At 35.4% G+C, this 13307-nt stretch overlaps 3 protein-coding genes across 3 annotated transcripts; 1 reads left to right on the top strand and 2 right to left on the bottom strand.

The window, feature by feature from the left end:
* Positions 1–15: 15 nt before the first annotated feature.
* On the bottom strand, positions 16–435 carry LOC145792038 (uncharacterized). Its single transcript, XM_082872519.1, has one exon. It carries the CDS (start codon positions 433–435, stop codon positions 16–18), a length of 420 nt encoding a protein of 139 aa, XP_082728645.1.
* A 3494-nt stretch (positions 436–3929) lies between these two features.
* On the bottom strand, positions 3930–4888 carry LOC145792037 (uncharacterized). Its single transcript, XM_082872518.1, has 2 exons — positions 4856–4888; positions 3930–4721 (listed from the first exon to the last, which is right to left on the bottom strand). Exons 1-2 carry the CDS (start codon positions 4886–4888, stop codon positions 3930–3932), a joined length of 825 nt encoding a protein of 274 aa, XP_082728644.1.
* Positions 4889–7636: 2748 nt separating this feature from the next.
* On the top strand, positions 7637–13043 carry LOC114263555 (ARM repeat superfamily protein). The gene is made up of 9 exons (XM_028204115.2): positions 7637–7780; positions 8435–8557; positions 8646–8843; positions 9228–9306; positions 9847–9992; positions 10464–10577; positions 11565–11696; positions 12210–12323; positions 12626–13043. Exons 1-9 carry the CDS (start codon positions 7727–7729, stop codon positions 12674–12676), a joined length of 1011 nt encoding a protein of 336 aa, XP_028059916.1. The 5' UTR covers positions 7637–7726; the 3' UTR covers positions 12677–13043.
* The last annotated feature ends 264 nt before the right edge of the window (positions 13044–13307 follow it).

The following is a 13307-nucleotide window of genomic DNA, read 5'->3' as shown; positions in this document are numbered from 1 at the left end:
TACACTCTCCTGGCATCAAACCAAGGAGACCCACGGCTCTCTCTCACTCAATGTGGCACAGAAGATACAGAATGGTCCATACAAATCTGGGTTGTTAGCAGTTTTCTCAGAAAAGCTTCCTCTAAATGGAATGATTGAATCCTTGATCCTCTCCAAGATGTCTGCTGTGTCAACTTCGAAGTACTGCCTGTAATAAGCAATTGTGAATGCTTGAAACTGTGCTTCACCAGAACCAGCTACCGGTTTTGAGAAGGAATCGTCGGCATCGCGAGGAGGTCCAGAGTCACCGGAGATCTTCCCCTGCGCTAAGGAAGGCGGAAATGTCTGGAGATTCGAATCTGAGAATTTGACGGTGACTTGACCTGGTGAATCTGAGACTGCAGGTACAGATCCGGAGACTTTCTGCTTATCGATCGGGGTGTAGTTGCCAGACATCATCTTGTGCAGATCTCAGTTGACTTTGCAGCTGATGATGATGATGATGATCAAGATTCAAGAAGAAGAAGAAACACCTCCACCACCAGCACTCAGTTTCGTTCGTCGCCTTCAGTTTCACAGAGATCTATCCTTCTCGCGATTCCTGGCTTCACGTCCTCGAACAGATCGCCGACGGTGATCTCAAATGCCATTCTCCTCGCCGTTTTCAGGTTTTTCTGTTGTTGATGCTGGATCTCTCTATTCTAGGATTCTCTTCCGTGAATGGTGGTGCTGCTGAGTGTCCCAATTGTGTGGATCTGTGTGAGTGGGGGTGGGTTCCAAAAATCCTTCGTCGATAGCATCCCTGTAGTTCCCCTGTGCATAATACGCAAATCCCAGCCGACTGTCTGCCTTGCTATAACTTGGCTTCATTTGGTATGTTCTATTATAATATATTATATTATTATAGTATGATATATTATATTGGCCATTATATGTCCAGCTGGTTTTGTAAGCAAAAAAAACATTAAAAAATGAATATTGGTATCCAGCTGGTTTTGCACCCACCCATACTCTTTTTTATTTTTAAATCAATCTTTTTTTTTCTTTTTTTTTTTTCATCCACTTTCTTTTCTTTTCTTTTTTTTTTATATCACCCACTCCCTCTTTTTTATCACCCACGGGACTACTCCTATGAACCACCCACTATCACTTCAAATAATTTATCATTTTTTCCACCACAAACCTCATCATCATATATTCTATCTATATTTTAATATGTCAACATATACCTATATATACATTGAATTCAATTTCTTTTCTTTTTTCTCTTTTCTTTTCTTTTCTATCTATACATATATATTATTATTATTATTATTATTCAAAAAAAAAAAAAACATATAGCTTTGCACACCGAACCATATTTTATTCATCTCAGGGATCAACCCCGATCACAATTTTACAAAAAAAAAAAAAAAAAAAAAAAAAACAACCACAACAACAACAACCCAAAACACAACACCCCCAGCTTTGTTTTCTTTTCTGCAGACGGCCACCCACCGACCTCACTTCTTCGCCTATTCCGCCGGTCTTTTCTTCTTGCCTCCGTCCTGGGCGGCCCTTGACGGTGTTGCCTCCATGTTTCCCACTCCACTGGGCACGATTACGCCGCCCTGTTCCTCCATTGCAGCATATGGTGGCCCTCCAAATCGGAACATCACGGTGGCCTTCCGCTTCAGCTCCTTGTTTTCTGCCTTTAGCACACTTATCTCTGCTCGCGCCTCCTTATACATGCGTTGGAGCAGAGCCAGCTGGGAGTTTAACTGTTGCACCTCATTTGTCCTGCTCTGCAGCCGGTGCGACAAGTTTGTGACCGCAGTCATGGTTTCCACACATGACTTCAGAGTATACTGATTGGCCTCAATATCAGTTTGCACCGCCATTCTTTGCTCCACCGACCGCATCGGAAAGTTCAACGGAGCAAAACCAGAGGTGTTTGGTTGAGGTTCACTGGCCACCGCACTAGTTATTTCTCTTGTGGACTCGTTCAGTTCTGGAAAGAGCGTGTGCAGACCACGGGAAGAGGAGGCCATGTTCTGGGTAGCTGGACGGGAAGAAGAGGCCATGTTTTGGGTTGCTAAGTGTTTCAGCGAAGTAGCGATTTCAGACGGATAATGTCCGAAAGGGTTGTTACAGAGTATTTACAGATGTTACAGTTGGTTTCTGGGCTACAAAGTGTTCCAAAGTTTCTCTCTCCGAAGAGGCAAAGTTTTTTTCAGAGAAGGGTTGGTTTCAGAGGTTTCAGACTGGTATGCACAGCCTCCGCCTCAACCTTGGTTTAAATAGCCAGGGCCGATCCGCGCATCGCGCGCCACTTGCCGACAGACGACAAAACGGACACGCAAGCCAAGGCGCTCACGTGCCTCGCCATCATGTCCGGCACATCTTTTTATGACTTGGGCACGCCTTTTGATGGCACGCCTTTTGATGGCACGGTTTTTGAAAGATTGGGCACACCTTTTGAGGGTGCGACTTTTTATGGGTCCGACAAGACTCTGTAAACTGTCCCGACATAGATTCCGGTTAGTTTCTACAAGGGTCCGACAAGACTCTGTAAACTGTCCCGACATTGATTCCGGTTCGTTTCTACAAGGGTCCGACAAGACTCTGTAAACTGTCCCGACATTGATTCCGGTTAGCTCCTTTATGGGTTCGACAATACTCTGTAAACTGTCCCGACATTGATTCCGGTTCGTTTCTACAAGGGTCCAGCAAGACCCCATAAACTGTCTTCTGCAACGGTCCGACATGACCCCATAAACTGTCTTCTACAAACGGTCCGACATGACCCCATAAACTGTCTTCTACATCGGTCTGACACCGCCATACAGTGTCCTCTACAACGTTATGACACCACCATCCAGTGTCTTCACCAATGGTCTGACACGACCATACAGTGTCTCCTATCCTCTTTTATTTTTATGTATTTTCTTGTTTTGTTACTCTCTTCAAACTCAAGTTGGTTAGTTTCTATCCTCCTTGAGTTTGCGGGGGGCTGTTAGAATTTACCATAAACCTACCACCACTACCACCTCACCTACTCCACTAAACCTAACCCACTACACCACTACCACCTCCACTTCACCTACTCTCCACCTACTCCCAAACACACTCCTATATAATAGGAATCCTTGTAATTGTAATATACACAACAACATATCAATATAAAACAATCAATAATACATACAATTTATCTCTATCAATATATTTTTACAAGCTTCAACATCAATACCAATGGAATTGGCTCTCTTACTCTCGACAAGCAAATACTCCAATGCAGAGATAGACACATTCCCCCGTAGCTCTCTGAATTGAGAAGGTTTAAATTGATGTTGCACAACAGTTAGACTTTTCTCAAATGAAGCCTTGATATCAGTGTGTTGCAACTCAAGCAGACTGTGTATTTTCTCAAATGATGCCTGAAATGAGACTTGACATGAACCCAATTGTCTTTTAAGTTTTGCATGTGCACTCTCAGCCCTGTTTAATTCAATGTAAGTCAAGTTAAAATCAAGTACATGGCAGTTATTAATAACATATTCAACAAAAGTAATGTTACCGGTTCGTTGTAACATTGCCACAATGCATACACGTGTCTGTCCATGCCGCCACAATTTTGTCCTTGTAAGGAACCAACCAAGTATCCATGACATATTTGACTGCATCAGGATAACTACTGAATTCCTTAAGTAATGATTTAAGACGCTCCTCGTATTGAATTTCAGAAGATGAATACACTACAGAGTTCCACTCATGGTTGAACTTCTCCCATTTTTGCTGTGTCTCAAACATTTTCTTGCATTTGGTCAACACATTCTTACTGATATGCCAACGACATAATAAATGTCTGGCACTCGGGAATATCTTCTGTATGGCATTCATCAAGGCTAGCTCTCTGTCAGTAACAATAACTGTTGGCACAACAAACCCATCCATGACATCACGTAATGTGGCTAACACCCACGCATAGTTTCGACCCTCTCATACTGTAAGTATGCAAAAGCTACATAGAATGTCATTTCAGTTGATGTCACTCCCACAATTTCAAGAAGAGAAAGCCGATATCTGTTGGTTTTATATGTGCAATCCATAATTAATATACGTGGGAAAGACCGAAATAAGTCCAAACTGGTAGGATGTGCCCAAAACAAGTCAGTCACAGTCATCGTGGACTCTTCAGACCGATGGCGCTCAATGTAATTATACTTGGCCAATTCACCCAATAAGTGTTGCATCTGTGATCTTCCAGCTCTCTGTACCACCCTGTTTCGATGGCGTACATTGTAAATGGTTTTAAGTGTGCTTACATTGAGGGCATCTCGCTGTTTCAAGGTTACTAGGATTTCTTTTGGCCGAACCATGCTCTTTGACATATCCATTAACAATGCTTTCTCATCCTTTGATAGCCTCCCCGCATATGAATGTCCCTCGAGGTGCTCCGCAGGTGGATGATTATGCAATCCGCATACTACAGTCAATGTCCATTCATCATATGTGGTAAACCTGTGAGCCCTCATATCAAAAGGACAACCACACTTCTTCGTACCGGTTATTCTTGATGTATTGTTGCCATCATGTTTTAACTTCTTTGTTGCTCTATATTGGCCACTCCTCTCACAAGCAAGATACATCCTGGGTCTTTTTTTCCCTCCACCATAGTCTGATGTTTTGATTACAATGACCAAACCATTTCTCTTTTCAACTTCACGTACCCAGTTGAGCAATTCATCCTTACTTTTGAATACCTACAAAGTGGAATAAATATTATCAAACATTTACATTTGGTGAGCAATTCAAAACATAATCGTTATAATTTCGTAGACTGAACCTGTTCAGTTGTGAAATGAGTGGTGTAATCTAACACAAAATTCGCGCAAACCTGACTTCCTTGAGTTGACACATATTCCTGCATGTTTTGTATAACATTACAAATTTTTAATGGCATTATAACGATTAATTTGCAATTTGAAACTGTAAATTTGGTATGCAGTTTGCAAATTTGGAATACAAAATGGAAAAAAAAAAAATTTACTTCATTCAGAAGTAGTTGTCTGAATTTTTTTTCAAATTTCGGAAGTTGAATGTTGTATAAGTTAACATTTTTCGGACAACAACTTCCGAATTTATATATATTTTTCGGACAACAACTTCCGAAATTTATCAATTTATTCGGACATCAACTTCTGAAAATACATAATTATTTCGGTAGTACATTTCCGAACAAAATAACAAAATTCGGCTCTGGTTATCCGAACGACGCTGCGAAAAAAAAAAAAATTAAACTCACATTTCCTTCGCTCTGCTTCACATGAATACTTATTTGCTGATTTTCAGAAGACAAATCCTCCATCACAAATAAGTAATGAAGAATGCGGAAGGAAGAATGAGGAAGACAGCTTGTGGAAGGAGTGTGGAGCTTGTGCAAGGAGTGTACACTAATGAAGAATGGAGTAACTTTGGAGCTCTGGTATGGAGTAACGCGTGTGTGTGTGGATCATTTAGCAAAATGAGGAAGCAGAGGCATTGCAACGTCTGTGTGTGCATTAAGAGGATGTGTGTTTATTTGAATTGTGTGAGATGTCTATAATGGTAATTTTATTTAGGGATAAAATTGTAATAAAAATAAAATTTATTAAGTGTGTGCAAAGAGTGGAATTGGTGTGTGCAAATAGAGGCTCCCTCAATTTCTAAATCGCTGATTAACTGTTTGTATTTCAAAATGACAATTATGTCCCTTCAATAATGTGCTACATCTCCAACCCTAAAAAATGAATAAAAAATCTATTAAATTATAATTATAAATTGAATAAAAAAATATTAAATCTTTTATAAAAAATTTGTTTTTACCTTGATTCGGTCAAAAAAATTGATGACAACTTGATTTAATATTAATTAAAGGTTATTTTTATCAAAAAAATTATCAAATGTAAATTTGATAATGGGTTTTGTGAGGAATTCAAATTTGGTGAAAATTTTAACGAAGGATTTAATTAAAACTTGGTGAAATTTTTCGTAGATATGATCTCAAATTATTTTGTCAAACTTATATCGAACCGAATTTTTATAAAAAAATTTAATCAAATGAAAGGATGAATCAAAATTTTCAACAACACTTACTTTGCTTAAATTTAATGAATTTGTTAAAAGATGAAGAATTGAAAAATCAAATTTTCACACTTGGTTCAAATAAATTTTTAGAATAGGTTAAATGTTTTTGAAAACTTTTTATTCTTACCATTAAAGTAAGCTATATGAAAAAAAATTAAATTTAAATTATTGAACAATTTTTTTTTATTTTATGAAAAACAAATTTAATTTAAAATAAGAAAAGTGGAGGGTTGAAAATGCCGTAAGACAGACCTTGCTGGATTCGATTTTTGTAAGCTAACTTTTGACAATTTGAAAGCCAAATTAAAACGCTGTTGTTTTACTTATCTCAAAATAGCGGCGTTCCAAGGTATATATTTTTCGGGCTATTTATTATTGTTAAAAATAGAAAATGTTTGGTGATTTAAATTTTTGTAGTTTGAATGTGTTAAAACGATATCGTTTTATATTCAAAACCACATCGTTTTTGGTGTTTCGAACCATTCAAGCTATGATTTTTTAGGTTACCCATCTCTACTTCGAAACATGCAATCGGAGTCCGAGAGGTGTTTGTTTTAATTTTTTTGAGCCAATTTATAACTTTTAATTTTTAAAAAGTTATTTTCGATTATTTAGTTAAACTTATTTCAAATAGTTTCTATTTCTAACAATTTATTTTAATTAAAAAAAAATGATTCTGAGAAAATGTTCACTCCTTACTTCTGATTATCAACTTCTGCTATAGGCATGTTAATTTACGATTATATTCTTAATTTTTTTTATTTTTATTTTTTTAAAAATTAAAAAAAACTAAATTCATTATAAATTATTATTATTATAATTTATGAGAAAAGTAGACAAGTAATGAATAACCAAAAAAAAAAAATTAATTAAAAAAATTACTTCACAATTTATTTGATAAATACTACTCAATAACTTAAATTTATAATCCAATAACTACACCAAACAAATTAACAACTTCAAATTAAAACCATAATCTATAATCTGTCAGAGCATCTCTAAGGGAATAGTTAAAAAAGGCTTGTTAGGTATTTTAATCAATATAACTCTAATTTTTGTACTCCAATAGACTGTCTATTGGACTAGATATTTTACTATCTTACATTTTTGATACAATTAAAGAATCTCATAAGTTTTCCAAACATATATATATGTATATGTTTTGAATTTTTGTATATTTATGTTTTGGATTTGTGATTTTATATATTATATATATATATATGTGTGTGTGTATATAGCAATTTTATATGTTCTTTCAATTTTATTTGATGAATTACAGAATAATTTATTTTGTATTTTATATTTTATATTTTTTTCCTCATTCTACAAGTTTTGTATGCTTGCATAGGCAATTTTATTATTATTGCAAATTTATATTAGTAAAATATCAATAATTAATATTTATAGTTTTAAAAATTAATTAAGTTAGTTTGAATGATTAACTAAAATAAAAAACGTGGTTAAAGAATACAATAATTAAAATAATTAGGTAAAATAAAAAATATATTTTTATTTTTATTTATTTATTTTTTTTTTTTGTACTTTTAGTAGTGACAAGTAGCGAGTTTGATTGGAGTTAATAGCTATAATTTTATACTTTATTTTAACAGCTACCCCAAACGGCCAGCCGACTGCAACGAACATGGCGAACGAACTAGAAGAATTGCTGGGCTTTCTCTCGTCTCCATCTCCCCCAGTGAGTCTCTCTCTCTAAAAAGCTTTGATTTTATGTTTGTTTCCCACGAAAATTTTATTAGGTTGTTGGTTTCTCTGCTCCGACAAAGCAATCTACTCCATTCCAATGCCCAACATGTACTGTAACAAAACCCTAATTCCACTGCAAATCCCGCGTGTCCCTCTCTTTCATATCCATTTCTTCTCGAATTCAGAAAAAAAAAAAAAAAAGTAACTCACTTTGCTCAATTAGGTGGGGTTTGAGTTTGACAATTGTTTTCTTTTTCTTTTTCTTTTTTTTGGTGAACTTGTAAAAAAAAAAAAAAAAAATTCTAAAGGCTTTGTATTTTTAGGTTCTATTAGACTAGAGGGGCTTGAAAAAATTTAAATATATATATAGGAAAATTCGGTTTTTTGGGTATTTTTTAGGTCATTCTAGATTAGATGATCCTGAGATGAGAACTAATTTTTTTTTTTTTTACACCTTTTTTTTTTTTTTTTTTGGAACTTAAGACAATAAAATTCAGAGAGAAAATGCGATTTTTTAGGGGTTTCCAAACAGAGCCTTAAACGTTTGCTTATTTAGTTCCTATAGTTATTTGATTCTGACCCCTATGTTATTGTACTTGTTTTGGGAAAGCTTGTTAAATCTGGTTGGAATGAATAATGAATTCAGGTTAAGAAGGCAGCCGTGGATATTGTTCGGGGATTGACTGGGTCCGAGGATGGCTTGCAATCCCTTGCAAACTACTCTGATATTGTCATACCATCATTGTCTCACCTTTTAGCTGAAAAAAAGGTGTTCTTTGATTATACACTCTGCCTTTATTTCCAGATATAGCAAATCAACCACAATTTCTCATCTTGAAATTGGTTGAACATTTTAGGAGGTTGCGGAACCTGCAGCCGAGGCTCTCATAAATCTCTCACAAAATTCAGAACTGGCAGCGAAAATGGTTTCAATGGGAATGATCAAAACAACAATGGATATTCTATATAAGCAGGAGCCTGGCATTACCCGCTTGCTTGTTATGTTCCTTGTAAATCTTACACAGTTGGACGCTGGTATTGATTCTTTGCTTCAGGTGTGAACCTTCAGTTCGTAATATTGTTATGGTGCTTTATTTTCAATCTGTATCAGAGCAATCTTATAACGTTATATTTTAAACTAGGGAAATGCTAATGTCGGTATGTGTAAAAAGTGTATTGAAATATGTGAAAAATGCATATAAATATAAAAGTGTATGAGAATATGTGAAATGAAATGTGTATTGAAATTTAACTATTTTGACATTATTTGATTCTTAACGAATACCCACTAGCAGGACCCTTTAAACAATTCCAATCCCTATTACTACTAAAGTTGAGGATAGTACTAAGGATGATTAGTGATATTTACTTCTTCTTTATCATTCCTCTCTTATTTTACTTGTTTTCATTGTGTTCTGATGTTTGTTGCTGATTGCTAGATTGGAGATGAGAAGATGCATGGCCTGTACGTCATGAAGCTCGTGAGATCATTCTGTACGTCACCTAATGAGAAGAATGGTGTGTTATGTTCCTTATCTACTTCAGTTTGCTTTTGTGCTCTAGTCACTGTATATCTAATACAGACACCCATGCACATAGTGCACATATGTACATTTGGTTAAAGTTACATATGTATCCTTATAGCTCATGCCTCTCATTGATGCAATGATGCATAATGGTAGGGGCATATTAATTTTTTTTTTTAAAAATAATTATTTTACTTTTAAGTTCACTGTTATTTTGATGTTTTCAGTTATTTTGTCTTGAATTACGCGGTGAGCATAATTTCATCCGATTAAAATATCTTAAATTTTGTCTCCCTAAGTTTGGGTCTTATATTCTATGAATTTTTTCAGTAATTGAATTTGCGCACTTGAAGATTACAATGCTATGTATTCATGCATATACATGTGTATATTGCATTGGTCAGTTGTTCTGGAGGCCCTAATAACATGGCATTACATATGCATTCCAAATTTTAAGATGTGTAAATGATCATTTACTAAAACTATATTGCTGTTGTTAACATATTTCCTCCTTCAATTCCATATCTATCAGGTGATCCTTTTGAACATGTTGGTTCTATACTTGTAAATATTTCAAAAAGGGAAGCAGGAAGGAAACTTCTATTGGACCCTAAGCGAGGACTTTTGAAGCAAATCATTAGGCAATTTGATTCAACAAGTTCATTGCGAAAGAAGGGGGTATGGAAAGAAATTTCCTTACATAACTAGGTTATTTTAGATACTGTCCTTTCTATCATCAACTGTACATCTTAAACTTTTCTGCATTGGTTTCCACTGTGTTGCATTCAAGTACTACCATCTCTTGTGAAATCGGCGCCAACAAAATATGACATTTTCAAACCTATCTCCTTGTTATGGTTTCTGCATCTTGAAGCAATTATGCTTTTGAGGCAAGAAGCAATGAGCTAGCCCCATACTTTTGAAAGAATTGTCTACAACTTGCCAAGTAGGGATCACTAAGAGCAACCAATTTGCAGTAAAACTCAATCCACTGTCTGTTCATCGTATACTTAGAGTGAAGAGTACATATTTAAGCATTTTATACTTTGGCATACTTTGCTGTTTTTAACAGTTTTAAATAATTTAAACTGTATCAATTACATTTTGTTCTAGGACATCATTTTTAGTGGGATGTCTGTTGGTTCACAGGTTTCTGGAACTATTCGCAACTGCTGTTTTGAAGCTGAGAATCAAATACAGAATTTGCTTTTGATTTCAGAATTTCTTTGGCCAGCTCTACTTCTGCCAGTTGCTGGAAACAAGGTGATTTTTTTTTATTTTTTATTTTTATTATTTTTTTTTTATCAATAACAAATAAAATTGTATTAGAGAATGTGCTGAGGGGGCACAACCCTTATACAACCGGAAAAAGTAAAGAAAGAAAATAAAGTCAACATGACATAGGTCCAATACTCATGACAACCCAGAAAAATAATCACACCCAAACTCTGAAAAACCTCACTGACATGCCATTTCCACCAAAGGTGCTTTCTCATCATCTATAATCGATTTCCATATTTCACTATTCACCTTCCCTATAACTGCAATAGATTTAGCTTCCAGATGCTTTTCTCTTAACTTTCTTTAGAATAATCCATGAAAATAATGAAGGGCCTAACACTCTTCTTAGGTAAAAACTTCCCTCTTGAATGGGCCTTAACAGACACCTTAGAAGACATCATCGCCTTACTAATCTCCACACCATCTCCAATCTTCCCCTTTTGTCCGTCAGTTTTTTGGTTGGCTTACTCCAAGTGATTTGGTTGAAATTATTGAGTTGAATATTGAAAATCCAGTGGTTTTGCTTCATGCCATAAATGCTTTCTTGGATAAAATGCTGACATAAAAGCTAATTGAAAATTTGAAATAGTATATTGATTGTATCCTTGAAAAGTTTTTATATACTTTTTAAACTCTTCTACTCACAAAACCAAAGTATGGTTTTGTTAACTTAAGGTTTTGTTGGGCTGAGCATATGACGGCCTTCCCTAATTGAATTTTTCCTCAAGTACATAATTGAAAGGATTTTCCTGTATTTCTTCAGGAGCTTTTTGTTTCTCTTATGCACTTTGAAGGCTGTAAGTAGGATTGTTAGTTTTTTTTGCTGCTTTCTGACTTCTGTTGTAAGTTTTTTATATGATTTGTATCATTGTTTGTTTATTTATTTATTTATTTTTGGGTGTACTGATTTTGTAAATGCTTGCTTTCTGAAATTCCTTTTTTTGCCTTCAATCTGGTGGCTTGTGGCAGATTTATAGTGAGCAAGACACATCAAAGATGCCACTTGAACTTGGGAGTGCACTGTCATTTGAGCGTGAACCAGTGAATGATCCTGAAATCCGTGTGCAAACACTTGAGGCTATCTACTTGCTTGCTCTACAGGTCAAATCAACGAACACTCATCTTCAATTCCCCCCCCCCCCCCCCCCCCCCCCCCCCCCCCTCCTCTCTATTTGCCCTCCTGATAGAAAATAAATGCTAAATCTATAAATATGATCAACAATCAATCATATGAGAAGTCATAATTAAGAATAGATTTACTACTCAGAAAAGATCTCACTTTTAGCCTTTCTTCATATAGCCATTGCAGCATAGATTGATATAGTTTTGGATTTTAGATTGTCAATAGTATGGGTTATGACTTACATCCCTTTCTACTCCCTACTCCTCCCCACACACAACCAAAAAAAAACAAAAAAATTAGAGTTTTGAAAATGATGGAGTTTTCTCTAGCATCAAATATGTCGTTTCTCGAATATTCAAAGTAGTCAAAGCTCACCAGAATGAAGAATTTATTTTTCATTTTTAGTTGAGAGTATTTCCTTCTTTCTTGTTGTGTGAATTCACATTTTCAAAGACAGCTATTGCATCTGGGTGAGTTTAATCTTGTAACAGGAGGCCGGTCGAAGAGCTCTTTGGTCTGTCAATGGACCACGGCTACTGCAAATTGGATACGAGGACGAGGAAGATCCAACGGTTATGGAAGCATATGAACGAGTGGGCTCCCTGGTACTGTAAAACCCACTCTCTTCCTATTAACTCATCAAAATAAATCATATTTGTATATAACACTATCATTATATGTAAATTTTGTCGTGTAATTGCTTTAGAATGAGTAAAATGCCTTTTTGACAGCGTATGTTACATATAATATTATTTTATCTTACATAATAGATTAAAAATATACAAACATCTCTTATTTTGTTGTGTCCGATCTCTAAATATGCATCTGATATCGGACACCTTCACAAGAAGTAAATTTTCAGTTACTCGCATTTAATTATTAATTGATTGCTTATGTGGTTTGCCAGCTGGTTCAAAGCAACAACAGTGGAGAAGATTCCACTCTAACATCAAAATAGGGTTAATCTGGTTCTGCGTTCGTTTGATTCGCTTGACAAGTTCTCTGCATCAACCTGCCAAATGCTCACTGCAAAAAGGCCGCTGCAACTTCTCGAGATATTTGATGATCTTTTATTCAGCCTTTAATCTGGCGACTGTTTCAAGTTGATACTAGATTAATTTATGACTTGTAATCTGGATCATATGATCATATCCATGTGGAGTGTCTTCTATTTGTGGAAGAAAAAATGTAAAAGATCTCCAGGTTTGGTGTGTGATATTCTGTATACAATTTTTTTTCCCTCATTAAATTCCTTTTGCATGTGATACCAATGTCTTGTAAAGTCCTAGTTTGAATGCATTGATGTTTTGGAGTTTCCTGGGACATATTCACATGTTTATTTGTTTTTGGACAAGTTTCATTTTAATTTCTTGTGAATTAGTACTATTTTAAATTACAAAGAGTTCCCATTAGGAGAAAATATAACAAATTTAACAATTTTGACATAATTTTATTGAGTTCTTTTGAGATTTTAATTTATACTAGTTGAACCCCACGCGTTTCGCGCGTGGGGGTCGCGCCATCATTGGTTAGGAATAAAGACATATCGCCTTATCATTGGTTAGGAATAATAGATCGAGGTAAAGACA

Source organism: Camellia sinensis, chromosome 5 (genome assembly GCF_055761805.1).
Source record: "Camellia sinensis isolate YWXY chromosome 5, ASM5576180v1, whole genome shotgun sequence".
Lineage (NCBI taxonomy): Eukaryota > Viridiplantae > Streptophyta > Magnoliopsida > Ericales > Theaceae > Camellia > Camellia sinensis.
Note: the sequence above shows the minus strand (reverse complement) of the source record. Positions and strands in the feature narration are given on the sequence as shown.

Excerpts from the sequence above, each read along its gene's own strand:
- LOC145792038 (XM_082872519.1), bottom strand. The coding sequence starts at position 435 with ATGTCTGGCAACTACACCCCGATCGATAAGCAGAAAGTCTCCGGATCT.
- LOC145792037 (XM_082872518.1), bottom strand. The coding sequence starts at position 4,888 with ATGCAGGAATATGTGTCAACTCAAGGAAGTCAG. Across the intron at positions 4,722-4,855 it reads TGTCAACTCAAGGAAGTCAG|GTATTCAAAAGTAAGGATGA; the intron begins GTTTGCGCGAAT and ends TCCACTTTGTAG.
- LOC114263555 (XM_028204115.2), top strand. The coding sequence starts at position 7,727 with ATGGCGAACGAACTAGAAGAATTGCTGGGCTTTCTCTCGTCTCCATCT. Across the intron at positions 8,558-8,645 it reads ACCTTTTAGCTGAAAAAAAG|GAGGTTGCGGAACCTGCAGC; the intron begins GTGTTCTTTGAT and ends TGAACATTTTAG. Across the intron at positions 10,578-11,564 it reads TGCCAGTTGCTGGAAACAAG|ATTTATAGTGAGCAAGACAC; the intron begins GTGATTTTTTTT and ends GGCTTGTGGCAG.